The sequence below is a fragment of the Salmo trutta genome, chromosome 3 (genome assembly GCF_901001165.1).
Source record: "Salmo trutta chromosome 3, fSalTru1.1, whole genome shotgun sequence".
Taxonomy (NCBI): Eukaryota; Metazoa; Chordata; class Actinopteri; order Salmoniformes; family Salmonidae; genus Salmo; species Salmo trutta.
In genome coordinates this window covers 32,267,437-32,291,428 of record NC_042959.1, presented here as the reverse complement: position 1 = coordinate 32,291,428, position 23,992 = coordinate 32,267,437, and the positions used below count along the sequence as shown (strand labels likewise).

The window sequence follows — 23,992 nt, the reverse complement described above, 5'->3', positions numbered from 1 at the left end:
CATATTGTACTGTACACGTACGCATACAGACAGATTCTATTTGTCTCTTTCTTTCAACCACACACGCCCTCCCGCAAGCACACACACACACACACACACATGCACGCGTGCATGCACACACACACACACACACGCATGCTTTCACGTCCAATTCATCTGCACACAATCACAAACTTCCTTCCTTGAGGGCTTTTAAGAGACACTCCAACTCTCTTCTTTGTCAACTAATCAGTGTCTAGGAGATGTCACAGGAAATAAAAAGCCAGAGTGCCATTGTCTCCGCAGGAAACGACAAACCCAATACACAAGTGCTGTGATTGCTTCAGACTGCTGGGTATTTATCTCCTTTTATTTTGTACCTGTGTGTTCTGCTAGAGCACTTACCTCTTGTTCACTTGTTGACCTGGTCGACGTATCGGCAGTGACAGTAGTGTTCTATTAGTACCAAAGGCTTTTTCCAGAGTGCCCACCACCATATCACCTTGAATAGCATTTCTGCAATGTGCCTCCCTCCTCTCACATATCGGCAGCTTTGTTGCAGTCAGAGCTGTGGCGGACTGCACACATTCTCCCTCCTCCCACCCTCCCTCCCTCCCTCTCTCCCACTCTCCGTCCGTGTTTTGACACTGGTGGGGAATGACATCCTGCAGAAATAATGATATTTTGAGTGGTAGCTGCAAGCTGGGGATCTAGTGTGTAATTGAAACACTGGGGCACTTTCACACTCTGTCTCCCCCCCGTCCTCTCCATGCCCAGCTGTGCTCCTGATGGAGCTCCCCTGATTCGCCCAGACAATCCCTCACACTTCTGGCAGGTGGCAAAGAGATACATTCTGGGATTTATTTATTCAGAGTTTATTCCTCCCAACCCCCTCTGCAAGAGGTAGCTATTCGGGGTAATGTCTCACATTGTCTTGCGTGTATGGTAATATACACTGGGTATGATTGATTTAATGTTTCAGCTTGCATATGTGTTGATGTATGCGGAATTTAGAGAAATTGTATGTAAACGCCGCAGCACCGGAAAGGATATTGAATTGCATCATAGCGATTAATGTCAAGGAAACTCGTCCAGCAATGACACATAATTTGTACTTATACAGTACTGATTGAATATCTCATACGTTCCTTCATCATCTCATACATTTTGTCTGTTGTCATGTTTTTAAAGGGGCATCTGTTACATTAAGTGATACTCAGTTGACACTGGGGATTGTGGGACGGCAGTTTACAAATGTCACAAATGGTGGTAGATGTATTGGGGATCATGAGCAGCCATCGCCTAACTGTGGTTATTATATGTCTCTGTCTGTCTGTCTGTCTGTCTGTCTGTCTGTCTGTCTGTCTGTCTGTCTGTCTGTCTGTCTGTCTGTCTGTCTGTCTGTCTGTCTGTCTGTCCATGTGTCCGCAGGGTGCGGCTTGAGGCGTTCTCAGACAACAGTGGGAAGCTGCAGCTCTCCCTGCAGGAGATCATAGAATGGCTGACGGCCAAGGACGAGGAGCTGTCAGAGCAGCTGCCCATAGGGGGTGACGTGGGTGCCGTCCAACACCAGAGGGAGTTCCACCAGGTACTGTGTTGGGCCCCTTTCAAAAGCTATATCACACAAGCATTGAAACAAGTCAGAATGGTAGGTAATAATTAGGGTGTTCTTACAAGGTAGGGCACTCCAACCCTGTTCCTGGAGAGCTACCCTCCCATTTTATTCCAAGTTTTTTCTGTGGCACTAAGGAACATTCAACTCATTCCATGGCTTCTATAGAAAGTGTGATTTAATTAATTTACTATAGGCAGATACACAGTAATTACAGTGAACTATAGTTACAAATTGCTTGAGTGGAAACCATCATTCATGCCGATCCAGTTGACTCGTATTGATCTGTAATGCAGTCTGTGTGTAGCTGGTGTAGAGGAGTCAGGCGCAGGACAGCAGATATGAGTAAATAAACTTATTTTACTCAAAATAGACAGATACAATACAAAATAAGCGAGCCCACAATAAACGGACCGTATTACATAAAAACAATCACTCACAAACAAACATGGGGGAACAGAGGGTTAAATAATGAACAAGTAATTGGGGGATTGAAACCAGGTGTGTAAGACAAAGACAAAACAAATGGAAAATGAAAAGTGGATCGGCGATGGCTAGAAGGCCGGTGACGTCGACCGCCGAACACCGCCCGAACATGGAGAGGGAACGACTTCGGCGGAAGTCGTGACATGATCAAACAAATTCAAAGGCACCTTCACAGCACAAACCAGTATCACTTTGTCTCTCCCTAGAAACTCCTTAGTTACCTGTTTGGAATTAATAGGGCCATTAGGTAATGTTTCAGTGCTTTGACACTAACCTTAGTTTAAGGTTAGCCCACCGGTAACATTAAGGATAGAGGGAAGTAGGCACTTTGAGAGCAGTACATACCTAATTCCTTCCTCCCTCCAAAGGGATTTACCTACTTTCAATTAGCAACCACTTCGATTTGAGTCTCTCTTAATTTGGCCATCTATCAAAATAAGGACTCTATTTCAGGATATAAGACTCTGGCTGTTATCTGCAGGAGTGATCAGGATCAACAAAATGGCCGTGGTGTGTGTTAAAACCAGTGGTGGAAAAAGTACTGTATTGTCATACTTGAGTAAAAGTAAAGATACCTTAATAGAAAATGACTCACGTAAAAGTGAAAGTCACCCAGTAAAATACAACTTTATTAAAAGTAAAAAAGTATTTGGTTTTAAATATACTTAAGTATCAAAAGTAAATGTAATTTCTAAAATATACTTAAGTATCAAAAGTATAAATCATTTCAAATTCCTTATATTAAGCAAACCAGACTGCACTATTTTCCTGTTTTTTTTAATTTACGGATAGCCCCTGGCTATATCCAACACTGTGACATCATTTACAAATGAAGCATGTGTGTTTAGTGAGTCCGCCAGATCAGAGGCAGTAGGGATGATCAGGGATGTTTTCTTGATAAGTGCATAAATTGGACCATTTTCCTGTCCTGCTTAGCATTCAAAATGTAATGAGTACTTTTGGGTGTCAGGGAAAACATATGGAGTAAATAGTACATTATTTTCTTTAGGAATGTAGTGAAGAAAAAGTTGTCAAAAATATAAATAGTAAAGTAAAGTACAGATATCCCAAAAACGACTTAAATAGTACTTTCAAGTATTTTTACTTAAGTACTTTACACCACTGGTTAAAACCACCCAGTGGTGAATCTATAAAAGATACCCTGAACTGTCGTTAAATAAGAGTTGTTCAGCTGAAATCTTTTTATTTGACATGTTTAAAAGCCCCAGCTGCTCTGTGTTGATGGAGAGGGGAATTCAACTAGTTGAAAGCTGAGAGTTGTGGAGCCAAGCAAGCAGATGCCGGGTGCAGAATATAAGAGGAGGAGAGATAGAATCTCTCACATTCAGGGGCTTGTTCTGTACTCCTCCTTATTCTGTAGTTGAACATTGAGAAAATCCTTCCTTGCAATGGTTTCAGTTTTTTTCTATCCATTTCCCGGTAAAAACATCTCCATTTGGTATGATATGTCCCCCAAACACAAACAGGCAGGCAGTAAGGCAGATACGCACTGTACCCACACACACGCTCACGCATGCACGCGCGAACATACACACACACGCACGCACGCACACACACACACACAAACACACCATAATTGGTCCTGTACTACAGCAGAATGCTCTTTCCACCTACGTTCCAATTTTCTGTGCTGTCAGTTTGTGCAGTGTGTCTCTGAGGGGAGAGAGCCGTATTGACAGTGAGAGTGGTCCTCACCCCCCCCCCTCCTCCCCCTCCTCCCCCCTCCTCTCCCCTCCACTGCCACAGACTGTCGCTGTGAAATCAGCTTCCCAATTAACAGGACAAAACCCATACAGTCACACACCATCTCTCTCTCTCTCTCTCTCTCTCTCTCTCCTGCTAATCTCTCTATCTCCCTATCTCCTGCTAAGAGATTATAGCCCACTGTGCTGTTTCCTCCCTCCCACCCATACTACAGATTTTGTTACATAGTATGTACCTGCTAAAATCACAATAGCTCCCCTCCTCTACACTCCACCCGCCTCCTTCCTCACCCCTTTCCTCCCACCGTCCCTTTTCTTTTCTCTATGTCCCCATTTTTATGCAATATTCCTTTATAATCTATCTAAGGAGCTCCCACTCCCCAAGCGTGACGTCACTCTAAAACTTTTCAGACAAAGCGGAGAGGGAAATTGTATGGAGTTTTCTGTGGAGAATTACAGGGTTTTAAGAAATGTGAGTTATTGATCTTAAGTGGATTTATTCTGCAGTGTTTCAGTGCGTGGGGAAGTGTCCCTTTCAGTTGTGTGTGTGTGTGTGTGCGTGTGTGCGCATCGCTCTGTAAGTATATGTGTGTGTAGCGTTCTATAAGTGTGCGTGTGTAGTGTTCTATAAGTGTGTGTGTTTAGTGTTCTGTAAGTATATGTGTGTAGTGTTCTATAAGTGTGTGTGTAGTGTTCTATAAGTGTGTGTGTGTTGTGGTCTATAAGTGTGTGTGTGTGTGTGTGTGTGTAGTGTTCTATAAGTGTGTGTGTGTGTGTAGTGTTCTATAAGTGTGTGTGTAGTGTTCTATAAGTGTGTGTGTAGTGTTCTATAAGTGTGTGTGTGTAGTGTTCTATAAGTGTGTGTGTGTAGTGTTCTATACGTGTGTGTGTGTGTAGTGTTCTATAAGTGTGTGTGTAGTGTTCTATAAGTGTGTGTGCAGTGTTCTATAAGTGTGTGTGTGTTGTGTTCTATAAGTGTGTGTGTGTAGTGTTCTATAAGTGTGTGTGTGTGTGTAGTGTTCTATAAGTGTGTGTGTAGTGTTCTATAAGTGTGTGTGTAGTGTTCTATACGTGTGTGTGTGTAGTGTTCTATAAGTGTGTGTGTAGTGTTCTATAAGTGTGTGTGTGTAGTGTTCTATAAGTGTGTGTGTGTAGTGTTCTATAAGTGTGTGTGTGTAGTGTTCTATAAGTGTGTGTGTAGTGTTCTATAAGTGTGTGTGTGTAGTGTTCTATAAGTGTGTGTGTGTGTAGTGTTCTATAAGTGTGTGTGTAGTGTTCTATAAGTGTGTGTGTAGTGTTCTATAAGTGTTTGTGTAGTGTTCTATAAGTGTGTGTGTGTGTAGTGTTCTATAAGTGTGTGTGTAGTGTTCTATAAGTGTGTGTGTGTAGTGTTCTATAAGTGTGTGTGTGTGTGTGTAGTGTTCTATAAGTGTGTGTGTACTGCATCATCTATTCATCCAGAGAAAAGAGAGGAGGATGAGGTAATAATGAAACTAAAAAGAATTATAATAATATATGCCATTTAGCAGACACTTTTATCCAAAGCGACTTACAGTCATGAGTACATACATTTTACGAATGGGTGGTCCCTGGAGTCAAACCCCCTTCCCTGGCGTTACAAGCGCCATGTGTTCTGAGAAAGCTCAGACATAAATGGGGGACGTCAACATGTTTGGAGGGGGCAATGAAACCATTTCCTTCACTGACTCTTCCTCCTCCATCATGCATAATGTAGCCTAATTGGATCTGAGGTCTTTATATTTAATGTTCCTTCAGCAAAAGACGGCACCCCTCCGTGTGAAATTTAGCTGGAATTAAAGTTTTAACGCAGCGGAGGCCAAAGGGAGGGAAGTAAACCCGCAATCCCACCCTGGGTACCAATCGCTCACTCAGAAAAAAACGAAACAAGCGGGTTAAAATCTGAGTTTCCTTAGTCACCTCACCAGGAAATCTTATCAGAAACCACAGCTCCTGCACAGAACACATTTCTGCATGTTTGCTTAGCATCAGTGGTATATGCCAGTTCAGTGGAGCTCAGTATTTAATTCAGTCAGTGAGGAGGGAGGCTGGTGTTATCAGGGAGTGACTAGCTGCAGTCATGGGGTTTAATAGCCACTGAAAGACAGTCGTCACTGCGCCGCTCGCCACAGGGGAAACTTGTGCCCCCTCCGTTTTCGTTTTATGTCCCTTTATAAAAATAGCAAAAAAAGTTAAAATGTTTAAGTGACACGTTGGCACAAAATCGCTATCTTCTCTGCGCTGTGTCAGCACAATGGACAGCGCTAGCGGCGATGTGTGTAAGGGAGCTATGGAAAGCCACTGAGGTGGTTAGCTATGAATAGGGCTGTTACGGTGACCATATTACCACCACACCGGCAGTCATGACCACATTCAAATTCCACGTGACCGTTTAGTCGCGTAATTAGGCTTCAAGCTGGGATGCTGCTGCTGGTCATTAGTATCCTACCAAACTTGCTAACTGCCTGGTACTCAGCACTCTATTGTCCCTCTAATCACTCTGACATCAATGCAAATGTTTTCAAAAATCAAATCAAACACTTCACGAGAGCCCATGAGCTCATGTTGCACAACATTTCTATAGGCTATGCAATTGTGTGAGAAAACAGAGTTTTGATTACCTCTATTAAAAAGAGGAGGATCCCATCAGCTTTCTATAGGCTAGGCATGCTATATTTATTTATCAGCTTTCCTAATATTAAGCACATTGCTTCTCTTTACAACAGGAGTATAGCCTACCTGGCTGGTATGAAAATAAACCACAGGGAAAAGCATCTTCCATTCGCTATTTAAGTGCATAGATGACATGTATTTTTTTCCCGCTGCCCCTGTTCTGAGACAGGTGCATGATAATGGTCCGTTCTAAATCAAAACAAATGTCAAACATATTATTTAGTATATGTAAAGACAACATTAAATTAAGAATAGTCTGATGGGTGATTATATTAGCCTATCAATGATGTATTATCAATAATAATGCCCAGCATGTTCAGTAAGGCAAGAAACAGAGAATGCTTTTTTTTTTTACTTTTTCAAATCCTAGTCGCACACCTCATGTAGCCTAGCCCATAGGCCTATATGTTTTGATAAGGGTTGTGTCACAACTAAAGTGGACAAATAACTTCTTAAAATTAAGCACATTAATCTGCTTTACAACCGGTGTAGTGCCTAAGAGACTATTTATGCTTGATCCGAAAATGTGGTCGGAGGCGGTGTATGGATGGTGTGATGTAATTGCGGAGCACCCGGACGCACGCAGAGGCCAAATTGAGCTCCGTACTGCATCGTCGTGCGCCTCTCAAATGTTGTAACAATGCGTAGGGCTCAGTATTGCTCCGCATTGACATGATTGGTTGAAGGTAGGTGAGGGCGCTAGGTCCTGTATAAACACAAACTCACTTCCTTGACAACTTCCTTCACAGCAGCTCTACGCTACTCTGTAAAGCGAAAAAAGTATGATTGCCCAGACTTCTGTAGAGGCCATATCACCGTAAATGCTACATGTCAATGCAGACGTTGGATTGACCATGCAGCGCCTTTCACTGGCATACAAATTTCAAATTTGGGGAAGATAATTTTCACCATAAAAATGCACCTTCATAATAAAGCATTACATGCATAATCACATTTGTGTTGACTTTTGAGAACGGTGTTTTCCCGCTAATTTATTGCATTCTGGAACATTCCTGCTCACAGCCTACTGCCGTGTGCGATTTCTGTGCTTATAATGTGAAGAAACAGCCTAATAGTTGATCAACATTTTAAGCTAAACGTCCTGATCTGTTGCATCAGCCTCATTACTTTTTAAAGTTTTTTTTTGATGCGAGTGGTTGTATTAATTTGGGATCTATCGCATCACAACAACTGTCCAAGAGTATGTTTGGAATTTTTATTTATTGCTCAGAAGGACAAGTTGACCAATATAATAGGTCAACTTTTGTACTCTGGGGATATGTAGATTGACATAGGCTAGTGCTTTTGCTGTTCGTTAGGCCTTCTCATCTTGTTGGCTGACGAAAAGTAGGCTAAATGTAGACAGTTCTTCTAACATCTTCAATATGCGCCTCGGAATTCATTGAGACGGACGTGCACAATTGCATCTGTCTTCACTTGTAGCCTACTTCTTAGCTGAGATACCTCTGAGAAGGGCCCGATCATGTGACAGGCATTGGCTAATAAGAATTGAGATATCTGAGAGCGCCATGTGAGTGAGAGGTGCGGCCACTTTGGCTGCAAAAGGCATGGATATTTTAGGGGGCATTACGGCCACACAAGGGGGAAGCTGCTGAGAAATTCGAGGCCTGGTGAGAATATTATCAAGTGCTTGTCTAATTGTGAATGAGAGACTGATGAAAGTGTGTGCAGCCTACACAAGAAACAAATCAAAGCTCAAGCCTTTCATTCAACTCTTTTCAAATCATCATTAGAGTTGCATCATGCAGTCTTAGAATGCATTAAACATCTAGACATACAGTACCAGTCAAAAGTTTGGACACACCTACTCAATCCAGGGTTTTTCTTTATTTTTGCTATTTTCTACATTGTAGAATAATAGTGAAGATATCAAAACTATGTATTAACACATATGGAATCATTTAGTAACCAAAAAAGTGTTAAACAAATCAAAATATATGTTATATTTGAGATTATTGCAAGCCCTACCACATCTGACGAGCGTCAGAGCCGGTATAGTACAATTCGATCTTAGTCCTCTATTGATGCTTTGCCTGTTTGATGGTTTGTCGGAGGGCATACCGGGATTTCTTATAAGCTTTCGGATTAGAGTCCCGCTCCTTGAAAGCGGCAGCTCTAGCCTTTAGCTCAGTGCGGATGTTGCCTGTAATCCATGGCTTCTGGTTTGGGTATGTATGTACGGTCATTGTGGGGACAACGTCATTGATGCACTTATTGATGAAGCCAATGACTGATGTGGTGTACTCCTCAATGCCATCGGAGGAATCCCGGAACATATTCCAGTCTGTGCTAGCAAAACAGTCCTGTAGCTTAGCATCTGCTTCATCTGACCACTTTTTTATCGATCTACTCACTGGTGCTTCCTGCTTTAATTTTTGCTTGTAAGCAGGAATCAGGAGAATATAATTATGGTCAGATTTGCCAAATGGAGTACGAGGGAGAGCTTTGTATGCATCTCTGTGTGTCACGTTCTGACCTAGGAGAGCTGTGTTTTCTCTGTTTAGCTAGGCCAGGGTGTGATAGGTGGGTGGGCATTCTATGTTTTGTTTTCTATGTTTTGGCCGGGTATGGTTTCCAATCAGAGGCACGTGTCTATCGTTGTCTCTGATTGGAAGCCATACTTAGGCAGCCTGTGTCACGCCCTGACCGGGTGAACTCAGGTGTTTTGGGTCAGGGTGGTTTATGTTGGGTGGTTTTCCTGTGTTTGTTTTCTGTTTTGCGTTGGAGCCTTGTGTTGGCTCTATTGGGGAGTATTTCTATGTTGGTTTCTGTCTTCCCAATCAGAGACAGCTGTCGCTAGTTGTCTCTGATTGGGATCTCATTTAAGTTCATTTTCCCCCACGCTGTTCGTGGGGAATTGTATTTGCATTGCTATTCGTAGCCTGTGAAGCTGTTCGTTCATGGTATCGTTTATTGTTTTGCTGGTTCACCGTTCTAATAAAAATGATGATGAACCAAACCTCCGCTGCGCCTTGGTCCCTCTATAACGACGAACGTTACAGAATTCCCCACCGAACCAGGACCAAGCAGCGGGAGGAAAAGGAGCGCGAGAGATGGGCTCGCGAGGGAAAGGAGTTCTGGACCTGGGAGGAGATCATGTCGGGGAAAGGACCCTGGCGGACGGACTCCCAGGTCGAGGAGGAAAAGCCAGCCGGTAGACGGAGTCGCAGGCGGCGGTCGAGGAGGCCCGGAAAACAGCCCCAAGAAAATTTTGGGGGGGGGGCTAATGGGGTGGTCCGGTAGGGCAGAGGAAGAGCCCAGACCACTGCTCTCGTGGGGGATGACGGCGGAGGAAGAGACGAGGATGAGGCAGTTGATTGAGGACCTGCAGAGGGAAGATCTGGAGGAGGAGCCCTGGTATGCGGAGTTGCGCGCTGTGTCGCCAGTGCGCCCGCACAGCCCAGTGCGTCCGGTGGACAGACCCAGCACATGCCGTGCTAAGATGGGAATCCAGCCGGGACGAGTGGCTAAACCAGCTCCACGCTACAGGTCACCTATACGTGTTCACAGTCCTGTCTGGCCCGTCCCTGCTCCCCGCACCAAGCCCACGGTGCGTGTCCACAGTCCTGTCCGGCCCGTCCCTGCTCCCCGCTCCAGGCCACGGGAAGCGGAGTTGCGCGGTGTGTCGCCAGTGCGCCCGCACAGCCCGGTACGTCCGGTGGACATGCCCAGCACATGCCGTGCTAGGATGGGCATCCAGCCAGGACGAGTGGCTAAACCGGCTCCACGCTTCAGGGCACCAGTACGTGTTCACAGTCCTGTCTGGCCCGTCCCTGCTCCCCGCACCAGGTTAGTGGTGCGTGTCCCCAGTCCTGTCCGGCCCGTCCCTGCTCCCCGCACCAAGTCAGTGGTGCGTGTCCCCAGTCCTGTCCGGCCCGTTCCTGCTCCCCGCACCAGGTTAGTGGTGCGTGTCCCCAGTCCTGTCCGGCCCGTCCCTGCTCCCCGCACCAAGTCAGTGGTGCGTGTCCCCAGTCCTGTCCGGCCCGTTCCTGCTCCCCGCACCAGGTTAGTGGTGCGTGTCCCCAGTCCTGTCCGGCCCGTCCCTGCTCCCCGCACCAAGTCAGTGGTGCGTGTCCCCAGTCCTGTCCGGCCCGTCCCTGCTCCCCGCACCAGGTTAGTGGTGCGTGTCCCCAGTCCTGTCCGGCCCGTTCCTGCTCCCCGCACCAGGTTAGTGGTGCGTGTCCCCAGTCCTGTCCGGCCCGTTCCTGCTCCCCGCACCAAGTCAGAGGGGCGTGTTCCCAGTCCTGTCCGGCCCGTTCCTGCTCCCCGCACCAGGTTAGTGGTGCGTGTCCCCAGTCCTGTCCGGCCCGTCCCTGCTCCCCGCACCAAGTCAGTGGTGCGTGTCCCCAGTCCTGTCCGGCCCGTCCCTGCTGCCCGCACCAAACCAGTGGTGCGTGTTCCCAGTCCGGCACGGCCCGGGTCCGGTCCACCGGTGCCCAATCCTGTTCCGGGCGACGGCTCCGCTCCAGAGCCTGGGCATGCCGCTCCACAGTGGTCCAGTCCGGGCCAGAGAGGTAGGGCTAAGGTGGAGGCGGGGGGGAGAACACGCCCGGGGCCAGAGCCTCCACCGAGGGTGAGGCGCCCACCCGGATTCCCCCCCCTAATAGACTTAAGTTTGGTGCGCCGGGAGTACGCACCGTTGAGGGGGGGGTACTGTCACGCCCTGACCGGGTGAACTCAGGTGTTTTGGGTCAGGGTGGTTTATGTTGGGTGGTTTTCCTGTGTTTGTTTTCTGTTTTGCGTTGGAGCCTTGTGTTGGCTCTATTGGGGAGTATTTCTATGTTGGTTTCTGTCTTCCCAATCAGAGACAGCTGTCGCTAGTTGTCTCTGATTGGGATCTCATTTAAGTTCATTTTCCCCCACGCTGTTCGTGGGGAATTGTATTTGCATTGCTATTCGTAGCCTGTGAAGCTGTTCGTTCATGGTATCGTTTATTGTTTTGCTGGTTCACCGTTCTAATAAAAATGATGATGAACCAAACCTCCGCTGCGCCTTGGTCCCTCTATAACGACGAACGTTACAGCCTGTTTTTCCTTTGTTTTTTGTGGGTAGTTTTCCGTATAGTCTAAGTACCTTACGGAACTCTTGGCTGTCGTTTGGTTGTTTTTGTTGGAGTGTCATCATTTAATAAAGTAAGAATGAGCACTCTACACTCTGCACCTTGGTCTGTTCACTACGACGCCTGTGACACTGTGTGTGGAGTAAGGGTTGTCCAGGTTTTTTTCCCCTCTGGTTGCACGTTTAATATGCTGATAGAAATTTGGTAAAACAGATTTAAGTTTCCCTACATTAAAGTTTCCCTCGTTCAATGCTAACAGCTATGAAAAATACAGATGAAAACTCTCTAGGTAGATAGTGTGGTCTACAGCTTATCATGAGATATTCTACCTCAGGTGAGCAATAAATTGAGACTTAGATATCGTGCACCAGCTGTTATTTACAAAAATACATAGTCCACCCCCCCTTGTCCTACCAAACACCATGGGACCACGCAGCCGTCATACCGCTCAGGAAGGAGACAGGTTCTGTCTCCTAGAGATGAATGTACTTTGGTGCGAAAAGTGCAAATCAATCCCAGAACAACAGCAAAGGACCTTGTGAAGATGCTGGTGGAAACAGGTACAAAATTATCTATATCCACAATTAAACAAGTCCTATATTGATATAACCTGAAAGGCCGCTCAGCATGGAAGAAGCCACTGCTCCAAAACCGCCATAAAAAAGCCAGACTACGGTTTGCAACTGCATATTGGGACAAAGATTGTACTTTTTGGAGAAATGTCCTCTGGTCTGATGAAACAAAAATATAACTTTTTGGCCATAATGACCATCGTTATGTTTGGAGGAAAAAGGGGGAGGCTTGCAAGCCGAAGAACACCATCTCAACCGTGAAGCACGGGGGTGGCAGCATCATGTTGTGGGGGTGCTTTGCTACAGGAGGGACTGGTCCACTTCACAAAATAGATGGCATCATGAGGTAGGAAAAGTATGTGGATATATTGAAGCAACATCTCAAGACAACAGTCAGAAAGTTAAAGCTTGGTCGCAAATAGGTCTTCCAATGACCCCAAGCGTACTTCCAAAGTTGCGGCAAAATGGCTTAAGGACAACAAAGTCAAGGTATTGGAATGGCCATCACAAAGCCCTGACCTCATCCTATAGAACATTTGTGCGCAGAACTGAAAATGCGTGTGCGAGCAAGGAGGCCTACAAACCTGACTCAGTTACACCAGCTCTGTCAGGAGGAATAGGCCAAAATTCACCCAACTTATTGTGGTAAACATTTGACCCAGGTTAAACAATTTAAAGCGTGTATGCAAACTTCTGACCCACTGGGAATGTGATGAAAGAAATAAAAGCTGAAATAAATCATTCTCTTTACTATTATTCAGACATTTCACATTCTTAAAATAAAGTGGTGATCCTAACTGACCTAAGACAGGGAATTGTTACTAGGACTAAGTGTCAGGAATTGTGAAAAAAACTTAGTTTAAATGTATTTGGCTAAGGTGTATGTAAACTTCCGACTTCAACTGTAAGTAAAAATACTTTAAAGTACTACTTAACTAGTTTTTTTGGGGTATCTGTACTTTACTTTACTATTTATATGTTTGACAACTTTTCATTTACTTCACTACGTTCCTGAAGAAAATGATGTACTTTTTGCTCCATACATTTTCCCTTACACCGAAAAGTATTCGTTACATTTCGAATGCTTAGCAGATAAGGAAAATGGTCCAATTCACGCACTTGTCAAGACAACATGGTCATTGCTACTGCCTCTGATCTGGCGGACTCACTAAACACAAATGCCTCATTTGTAAATTATGTTTGCCCCTGGCTATCCGTACATAAAACAAATAATAATAATTGTGCTGTCTGGTTTGCTTAACATAAGCAATTTGAAATGATTTATACTTTTACTTTTGATACTTCAATATAATTTTGCAATTATATTTACTTTTTTAAGTATATTTAAACCAAATACTTTTAAACTTTTACTCAAGTAATATTTTACTGGGTGACTTTCACTTTTACTTGAGTCATTTTCCTTTGAGGTTTCTTTACTTTTACTCAAGTATGACAATTGGGTACTTTTTCCACCACTGGCTATATTAAATGGACTTATTAGACATTTTAAAATGTAGATGTTCCAAAGGTCTGCATCAGTATCTTGTAGGCTATGCTTGGAAACCAGGAGATGCTAAATGTGTTTATGTTAATTAACAGTCAATTACCGTGAGAACGCAGTTATTTGCTTGACAATCACCAGCTGACAAAATGTCATGACCGCCATAGCCCTAGATATGACTCCTGTGGTAGGCTAAGTGAATAACGTGATATGTCTCCGCCTGTAATATTCTATTTTGATTTCTAAGGGTGAGGTCAAGTTTACAGTTGAAGCTGCTTCGCTCAACTCTGCCTCGCGCCCCACGACTACAGAGTTGAGTTAGCTTCTTAGCTAGCTATAAAAATTGTTAGCGTTATTAGCCTTAGTCTATTTAACTAGCTCGAATCAGCTATTCTGCCACTGCTACGATGGATATCAAAAATTGGCTTCGCCAAGTTACCCAAACAAAACCAAAAGGAGAAAGCGAGCGATTGGCAGCGACAGCAGAATCAAGCCACCGAGGCCGCCGCCAAGCCCAGCAGCGATGATGATGTCGAGCTCCAGCTAGCACCGCGTGCAGAGCCTACCTACCCTTCCACAAGCGTCGCCAGGATAATGGCCCCACGGCTTCCTCCACCTCCGACTCTTCCTGACGATATCTGAACAGAGGAGCCAGGCCAGGTTAGCCTAGAATCCTACCCTAGCCGCAGGTGTTCTGTCCAAAAACGTTCATTTAATAGCAACTGGTTCATAGGAAGAGAGTGGCTGGAATACTCGGTGACTGCAGAATTCAATATATTTCCAATGTAAGAACCCAAATGATGCCCTTGAGTACAGCCACATATCAGTATGTTTCGTCATAGAAATAAATACATTCTATTATGGTTTTATTGGTAGCCTATTGGTTTCCGTTGCTGTAAATGGAACTGTACGTATCGGAAACGTGTTTATGGTAGGCTGGCGTTGCTTAATTGATTAGGTGGGTCGAATTTGATCCACAGAAGTGCATTGGTCCATATCACAACGTGTTACTGTACTCATGAGCGGCATGGTTTTCCATGTTTGATGCTGGCCTATAGGCCCATTTACACAGACAGCTGTGCATGGCTGCATTTCACTTTAGTAGGCTGTAGGCAATCTGGATCTCCATTCGCTTTCTGTTTTACTGCGTTTCTTACTGTTAATGTAACTAGCCTAAATATATAAAATATTGAGTTGCACCCCCTTTTGCCATCAGAGCAGCCTCAGTTTGTCGGGGCATGGACTCTACAAGGTGTCGAAAGCGTTCCACAGGAATACTGGTCCATGTTGACTTCAATGCTTTCTAAAGCTGTGTCAAGTTGGCTGGATGTCCTTTGGGTGGTGGACCATTCTTGATACACCCGGGAAACTGTTGAGTGTGAAAACCCCAGCAGCGTTGCAGTTCTTGACACACTCAAAACGGTGCTCCTGGCACCTAGTACCATATCCCATTCAAAGGCACTTTAATATTTTGTCTTGTTCATTCACCCTCTGAATGGCACATATACACATTCCATGTGTGGATTTAACAGGTGACATCGGTAAGGGATCAAAGCTTTCACCTGGATTCACCTGGTCAGTCTATGTCATGTTCTTAAAGTTTTGCACAGTCAGTGTATTTCACTTTAGTTTAATAACGTACTAATATATAGGCTAAAGGTTTTACCTAGCATAAGTTGAGTGGTGAATGGAGATTAGCTGTTGAGGACGAGAGAGTCTGGTTGACACTGCCGGTCCATAGGGCCCACAGGATTCTCTGTGACTACGTCCTAAATGGCACCCTATTCCCTATAAAGTGTATTACTTTTGACCAGAGCCCTGTGGGACAGCCTATGAGTCATTAATTCCACTGGGTGGCTGGGTTGGTTTCTAGGTCTGCAGCAGAATAATGTGCATGTACTCAGGCAGTTCAGCATAGAGACGATATAGTACAGACTGACAGCTAGGCAGTCCTATGTGGCCCTGCCAGTTGCTCCTCACTGTGTGTGTTCATGTATGCAAATTGATGTGTGTGTGTGTGTGTGTGTGTGTGTGTGTGTGTGTGTGTGTGTGTGTGTGTGTGTGTGTGTGTGTGTGTGTGTATATAATGTACAGTATGTGTTATAATGAGCCCATGCATGTTGTTTGTATGTGATTGAACCATGCTTTCATCTCTCTGTGTTCTGTCTGTCTCCAGGTATTCATGGAGGATGTCAAGTCTCGGGGGCCATTCATCTACTCTGTGCTGGAGTCTGCTCAGGCCTTCTTGGCACAGCACCCCTTCCAGGAGCCCGAGGAGACGCTGCCCGACGGAAAAGGTCTGCCCACCCACCCCAAAACTGTGCCAAATGACAACCTACATATATAGGATCTTAATTTGAGCCAGTTTGCTACAGGAGGAAAATAATCCTGCAGCAACAGGAAATGTTAATTATTATGTGGATTATAATTAATGGAAATGTTTTGTAGCGGTTGATACATTTTTTGTTAGGGTAAATCAAGTCGGACATTTTAAAGGGGAAAGTACAAACTTTAGAAGCCTTTTTAAACCTGAATACACTCCAAGTTTGCAACAAAAGAGTCACCAACAGAAGAGTGATCAAATTAAGATCCTACATCTGTAGGTGCCAATCCTCCCCATACCACCCCACCCTGCCACACACACCAAAAGCAGACCTGAGCAGTGAGAACAGAGTGAGATAGGGAGTTCAGTAAGTTGATCTCCAGCAGGTGTGTATCCACCATTAGGTCTGATTAGCAGCTACCTGTCCTGCTGTATCAGAGTGGATCAGAGAATGTATGTTTGGGGAGAGCAGTTGGGTCGGGACCAATTAGCCCAGTTCACACCATCTGGTCAAATCAATAATGCAGCATGCTAGGCTGTTTCTGCCCCCCACTCTCCTTCCCTCCCTTCCTCGCCCTCCCCCAACCAGCGTCCTCTGGCTCTCCACCACTGGTGGCACGCATGGGGGAAGATGGGGGCGGACTCTCCCTGTTTCTCTGCCCCCAACAAGATATTTCTCACAGTTTCTCCTATCCAACTGTTTCTTTCTACTGATGTTTGCACCAATTGGGGCTAACACTCTCTTTGCCTGCCTGCCCAATCTCTCACCGTGTTCTCCTTCTCCCCCCTCTTCATCCCCTCCTCCCCCTCCAGAAGTGTCTCCGAGGAAGCGGATCCTGAACGTGAGTCGCTCAGTGTGGAAGCAGGCCAACGTGGCCAGTGACCTGTGGGAGAAGCTGACTGCCCGCTGCGTGGACCGACACAGGTCAGATATGCGGCACAGGCCCACTCCACTGGTCTACAATACACCCATCATTCTGGGTTTTTGATTGGCTAGAGATGTTTTTACCCTGCCTGTACTCAAATATGATTGGGTCTTTATATTGAGACAGCATCAAGGAAAATACTATGGCCGAAATAAGGTTAGGGTTGGTGTATTGCTCAGGTATTAGGGTGATGTCTTGCGTTAGTGGTAAAACGGCATATGACAATGTAGAAAACAACTGTAGAAGTTAAAGTATTCTGTCTGTGTCCAAGGCACATGGAGCGGACCCTGGAGCGCCTGCTGCAGACCCAGGCAGCCATGGAGGAGCTGGCGGTGGCCCTAGAACAGGCTGAGGGGGTCCGGGATGCATGGGAGCCTGTAGGGGACCTCTTCATCGACTCACTGCAGGACCACATCGATGCCACCAAGGTAAGCATGTATGTGTGCGTCTCAAATATTAAGCAAGCTGTCTGTTTCAAATAAAAAGCTGGGTTTGTTCGTGTGCGCATGTGCGTGCGCATGTGTGTGTGTGTGTGTGTGTGTGTGTGCGTGCGTGTGTGCGAGTGCGAGTGTGTGTGTGTGTACTGTCCTCCTCACCACCAGGGCCAGACAGAATCTGCAGATATCAGATTTCAAATCAAAGTGATTTGAAATATAAGATACCTGTGGAATCGACACAGATTAAATAGTGCCCGAAACATGAACAGATCCATCTTCATTGCTTAGATATGGAGACAATGCTGTGAAGACATTGATAAGAAAACTGTCTAGAAGATTCCCTCTAGCTACGCTTGCTAATCTGTTAGCTGTGAAGAGGCTCCTCCACTCCGCTGGCTAGATGGTTGTTATTTCACTGTAATTATGGAAGATCTGTCTCTCTATCCCTCTGTTCTCTTAGCTTTGTTTCTGTTAGTATTGACTCAGTGTGGTTTAAGTGTTTCTGGGCGGCATGATTTGATTCGATTTTTTTATTAATTTATTATGATCTTATTAGTGTTTAAGTATTGCGTCTTCAGGACGTGTGTGCCACATGGGCTTATAAGACACTGAAGTAGCAAAATGTAATTATAATATATACAGTACCAATCAAAAGTTTGGACACACCTACTCATTCAAGGGTTTTTCTTTATTTTTTACTATTTTCTACATTGTAAAATAATAGTGAAGACATCAAAACTATGAAATAACACATGGAATCATCTAGTAACCAAAAAAGTGTTTAACACATTAAAATATATTTTATATTTGCAATTCTTCAAATAGCCACCCTTTGCCTTGATGACAGTTTTACACACTCTTGGCATTCTCTCAACCAGCTTCATGAGGAATGCTTTACCAACAGTCTTGAAGGAGTTCCCACATATGCTGAGCACTTGTTGGCTGCTTTTCCTTCACTCTGCGGTCCAACTCATCCCAAACCATCTCAATTGGGTTAAGGTCAGGTGATTGGAGGCCTTTACACAGCCTGGAGATGTGTTTTTGGTCACTGTCCTGTTGAAAAACAAATGATAGTCCCACTAAGCTCAAACCAGATGGGATGGCATATCGCTGCAGAATGCTATGGTAGCCATGCTGGTTAAGTGTTCCTTGAAATCTAAATAAATCCTGACTGTGTCACCAGCAAAGCACCCCCACGCCATCACACGTCCTCCTCCATGCTTCACAGTGGGAATCACACATGTGGAGTTCAACCATTTACCTACTCTGCGTCCCACAAATATTGGAACTAAAAATTTGGACTCAGACCAAAGGACAGATTTCCACCGATCTAATGTCCATTGCTCATGTTTCTTGTTCGAAGCAAGTCTCTTCTTCTTATTGGTGTCCTTAAGTAGTAGTTTCTTTGCAGCAATTCGACCATGAAGGCCTGATTCACGCAATCTCCTCTGAACAGTTGATGTTGAGATGTGTCTGTTACTTGAACTCTGTAAAGCATTTATTTGGGATGCAATTTCTGAGGCTGGTAACTGTAATGAACTTATCCTCTGCAGCAGAGGTAACTCTGGGTCTTCCTTTGCTGTGGCTGTCCTCATGAGAGCCAGTTTCATCATAGCACTTGATTAAAGTTTCTTCAAGTGCAGTCGCAATGTTCCGGATTGACTGACCTTCATGTCTTAAAGTAATGATGGACTGTCATTTCTCTTTGCTTATTTGAGCTGTTCTTGCCATAAAATGGACTTGGTCTTTTACCAAATAGGGCAATCTTCTGTATACCACTGATTGGCTCAAATGCATTAAGAAGGAAAGAAATTCTACAAATTAACTTTTAACAAGACACACCTATTAATTGAAATGCATTCCAGGTGACAACCTCATGAAGCTGGTTGAGAGAATGCCAAGAGTGTGCAAAGCTGTCATCAAGGCAAAGGGTGGTTACTTTGAAGAATGTCAAATATAACATGTATTTTGATTTGCTTAACACTTTTTGGGTTACTACATGATTCTATATGTGTTATTTCATAGTGTTGATATCTTCACTATTATTTTACAATGTAGAAAATAGTAAAATTAAAGAAAAAGGGCTGAAAAAGGGCTTTAAGGGCTGTATCTAGGCATTCCACATTGCATCTTGCATAAGAACAGCACTTAGTCGTGGCGTATTGGCCATATACAACACTCCCTCGGGGCTTAAATATATCATGTTTTACTGTTTACTGTTTTGCTGTTTTGTCAAATGCACTTTAAATAAATTGTGATTTGATTTGAAAGGGCACCGACCTGTGCAAAATATACTGTAAACCTCATTATAATTTAGCAGTATGAACCCTAAATAGAAACTTTTCTTCTCAACGATGTGTGTTGTAAGGAGATCCCTGTTCATCATTTAGTTGAATAAACTAGCGTTAAATATTAACCTCCTTATAACACGTTTGTTTAAGAAAGTTTCAAATTTAATTACCTTGCCTGATTGTTATGAGGTTTATGGTAGCCTTTCCTACCCACAAATCTGTGCTCCTTTGCCACCATAAATGTCACACTCTGTGTGTTTCAGTGTATTTATGTACACAATTGTTTCAGAGAAAGTGTTAGTTTCTATCCTTCTCCTACATTCATTCTCCCAAACGGACAGCCAATTAAGCCAACAACAGCAAGCAGCGCATTGAGTCAATAGCCAGTGACATGTTGATATGACGGAGTTCCCTCAGTTGATTGGCTGATGTTGAATCCCCAGCCAGTCATTTGTTTAGTTGTTAAGTCACAATGATCATGTCAATGTTTGCCTTGCTGTCAGTGCCAGCACGTTCCTCATTTTTCTATGTCTCCAGGGCAGGCATTCCAGCAGGCTTTGTCTCTCTGTGGTGTACAAACACACACACACACACACACACACACACACACACACACACACACACACACACACACACACACACACACACACACACACACACACACACACACACACACACACACACACAAACACACACAAACACACACACACTCTCTCTTCTCTCTTCTCTCTCTCTCTCTCTCTCTCTCTCTCTCTCTCTTTCTCTTTCTCTCTCTCTCTTATCTCATGTTTTTGCCATGAGGCTGCAGCACAGACGCCATTAGCTTGATATAACTGCAGCACTGTGTGCGCACACACTCATACATCCCTTAGATCATTAGTGCTGTTTTGGCTGGGTTGATCTGACTCTTAAGTTGCGTAAGCCATGAAGGGTCCCTGTTGTATCTCTCCCATGGTGATGGTGTTTGTGCGGGCAGCAGCTCCAATACTAGGTCCACAGTCCACACAGCCATATAACAGAGTGAGTCTAATGCCATTAAACTCAGTCAACGGAGGAAAGGAATTGGGCATGCATTGTGAATTTTTTATTATTTGATGAATGTCATGAACCAAATTTCAATTGATTTCTATAATTTACTGAGTTGAAAACCCAGCCAGTACCATGTACCATGTGGGGGGGGGGGGGCGTGCGTGTCTGTCTATGTGCCTCTCCCTCTCTAATTCTCTCGATTTCCTCCCTCTCCCTCTCTAATTCTCTCTCTATTTCCTCCCTCTCCAATTCTCTCTATTTCCTCCCTCTCCCTTTCTAATTCTCTATTTTCTCCCTCTCCCTCTCTAATTCTATATTTTCTCCCTCTCTAATTTTCTCTCCATTTCCTCCCTTTCCCTCTTTCTTATTTGCTCTCTTTCTCCCTCATCTTCCTTTCTCTCATTTCCCCTTCCTCTCTTTTCTCCTTCTACAACTCTCTCCTTTTCTCCTCGCTCCCTCCCTCCCTCCCTCTCACCTTTAGTTGTTTAAGGAGGAGCTGACTCAGGTGAAGGAAGGCATGAAGCACATCAATGACCTGGCTCATGAGCTGGCCATTTCTGACGTCCATTTGTCCATGGACAACGCCCACTCCCTGGAGCACCTCAACAGCCGCTGGAAACTACTGCAGGTAACTGGACCTGAACCTCCGCACAACCACTTCCCTCAACCTCCCCATAACCTTCCCACAACCTCCCCACAACCACCTCCCTCAACCTCCCCATAACCTTCACACAATCTCCCCACGACCACCTTCCATCCATACAACCTCTCCACAACATCACCTTGTCTTCCACTTAACCAGTCGATAACATTATCTCAACTGAAAACCTTAACTTTAAGGTTTTTCAATCTTTCTTCAAACTACCCTCACAACTTCCCCTAAACCTCCCCTCAACCTCCCCACAACATCACCTCAACATTGCCTCAGAATCCCTTCAACCTCCCCATAATACCCTTGCTGGTAACGTGTTATATGATTGACTTCACTTCACATCTGTGGTAATTGCACAACCTCAATCTTCCCACAACATCTCTTCAACCTCCATACAACCACTCGTCCTTTAATAACCTGGTCTTCCATGGCCCACTTCATCTGTGGTCATCTCACAAGACATCTCAAATCAAAGTGTACATGGGGGAACGTGTGTCTGAGCAAGTGTGACGTCATTAACGTCTGTAGAAATGAATGTACGTAAATGTTAAGTTGTCTATTGTCTTCGTCTATTTATGCTTTTGTATTGGAAGAAAAATAAAATCTTACAAAAAAGAAATGCTTACTTGCAAGCTCTCCTCAACAGTGCAGTACAAATATCTATATCAAAATAATCAAAAATCAAATACCATCTGATCGAGTTTCTGACCGAGTTTCTTGCAGTATGGCTCAGTAGTGAGAGGCTACAACAGTGTATGGGTTTAGGCTTAGCTGCAGCTTTGCCTTGGCCTCTCTTGTGATTGCATCATTTTAGAGAGGATGCAACAAATGATGCCTTTTGTCTCCAGAGTGAAACCTATTGGATTGTTCTGAGGGGAAAGTGGTGAGGATGCCAGGAATCAGCAAATAAGGCAAGGGCTCAGATAAGAAAAGAAGGCTTTTCTCACTCTCCTCTGCTCCCTGTGTGTTGCTCTTTCTCCTCTGCTCCCTGTGTGTTGCTCTTTCTCCCCTGTTTCCTGTGTGTTGTTGCTCTTTCTCCCCTGCTCCCTGTGTGTTGCTCTTTCTCCCCTGCTCCCTGTGTGTTGCTCTTTCTCCCCTGTTCCCTGTGTGTTGTTGCTCTTTCTCCCCTGCTCCCTGTGTGTTGCTCTTTCTCCCCCGCTCCCTGTGTTGCTCTTTCTCCCCCGCTCCTTGTGTGTTGGTCTTTCTCCCCTGCTCCCTGTGTTGCTCTTTCTCCCCCGCTCCTTGTGTGTTGCTCTTTTTCTCCTGCTCCTTGTGTGTTTCTCTTTCTCCCCTGCTCCCTGTGTGTTGCTCTTTCTCCCCTGTTCCCTGTGTGTTGTTGCTCACTCTCCTCTGCTCCCTGTGTGTTGTTGCTCTTTCTCCCCTGCTCCCTGTGTGTTGCTCTTTCTCCCCTGCTCCCTGTGTGTTGCTCTTTCTCCCCTGCTCCCTGTGTGTTGCTCTTTCTCCCCTGCTCCCTGTGTGTTGCTCTTTCTCCCCTGCTCCCTGTGTGTTGCTCTTTCTCCCCCACTCCCTGTGTGTTGTTGCTCTTTTTCTCCTGCTCCTTGTGTGTTTCTCCTTCTCCCCTGCTCCCTGTGTGTTGCTCTTTCTCCTCTGCTCCCTGTGTGTTGCTCTTTCTCCCCTGTTTCCTGTGTGTTGTTGCTCTTTCTCCCCTGCTCCCTGTGTGTTGCTCTTTCTCCCCTGCTCCCTGTGTGTTGCTCTTTCTCCCCTGTTCCCTGTGTGTTGTTGCTCTTTCTCCCCTGCTCCCTGTGTGTTGCTCTTTCTCCCCTGCTCCCTGTGTGTTGCTCTTTCTCCCCTGCTCCCTGTGTGTTGTTGCTCTTTCTCCCCTGCTCCTGTGTGTTGCTCTTCTCCCTGCTCCCTGTGTGTTGCTCTTTCTCCCCTGCTCCCTGTGTGTTGCTCTTTCTCCTCTATTCCCTGTGTGTTGCTCTTTCTCCCCCGCTCCCTGTGTGTTGCTCTTTCTCCCCTGCTCCCTGTGGGTTGCTCTTTCTCCCCTGCTCCCTGTGTGTTGTTGCTCTTTCACCCCCGCTCCTTGTGTGTTGCTCTTTTTCTCCTGCTCCTTGTGTGTTTCTCTTTCTCCCCTGCTCCCTGTGTATTGCTCTTTCTCCCCTGCTCCTTGTGTGTTGCTCTTTCTCCCCTGCTCCCTGTGTGTTGCTCTTTCTCCCCCACTCCCTGTGTTGCTCTTTCTCCCCCGCTCCTTGTGTGTTGCTCTTTCTCCCCCGCTCCTTGTGTGTTGCTCTTTTTCTCCTGCTCCTTGTGTGTTTCTCTTTCTCCCCCGCTCCTTGTGTGTTGCTCTTTTTCTCCTGCTCCTTGTGTGTTTCTCTTTCTCCCCTGCTCCCTGTGTGTTGCTCTTTTCTCTCTTGCTCTCTCTGTCTCTCTTGTCCTTTCTCTTACTGTCTCTCTCAATTCAATGATTCTATTCAGTGATTAGTCTGTCTTCCGTTGCCAAAGTAAGTACACAGAAACATATTGAACGCCCCCCCCCTCTCTCTCCCTCTCGCTCCCCTCCTCCCCTCATTCTCCTGTTGAATAATGTGATGCTAAATGTCATTTGAATAACATCATATGCTGCTGCTGCTCTCTCTGCTGTGACACAGACGTAATGCTTTTTTTTTAAGGCTGATACTCTAATATTTTTGGTCTTGAATAATTTAGTAATTCTGCTGCAAACCTCCGT

At 45.1% G+C, this 23,992-nt stretch overlaps 1 protein-coding gene across 2 annotated transcripts in view; it reads left to right on the top strand.

The window, feature by feature from the left end:
- The window catches only part of drp2 (dystrophin related protein 2), a 202,217-nt gene that overhangs the window by 115,500 nt on the left and 62,725 nt on the right, over positions 1-23,992 (top strand). For both annotated transcript variants that reach the window (XM_029731055.1, XM_029731052.1), the window contains exons 4-8: positions 1,411-1,567; positions 15,822-15,942; positions 16,782-16,893; positions 17,166-17,322; positions 21,133-21,279. In XM_029731055.1, coding sequence (XP_029586915.1) covers positions 1,411-1,567; positions 15,822-15,942; positions 16,782-16,893; positions 17,166-17,322; positions 21,133-21,279 — 694 coding nt within the window. The remainder of the gene's footprint in view (positions 1-1,410; positions 1,568-15,821; positions 15,943-16,781; positions 16,894-17,165; positions 17,323-21,132; positions 21,280-23,992) is intronic.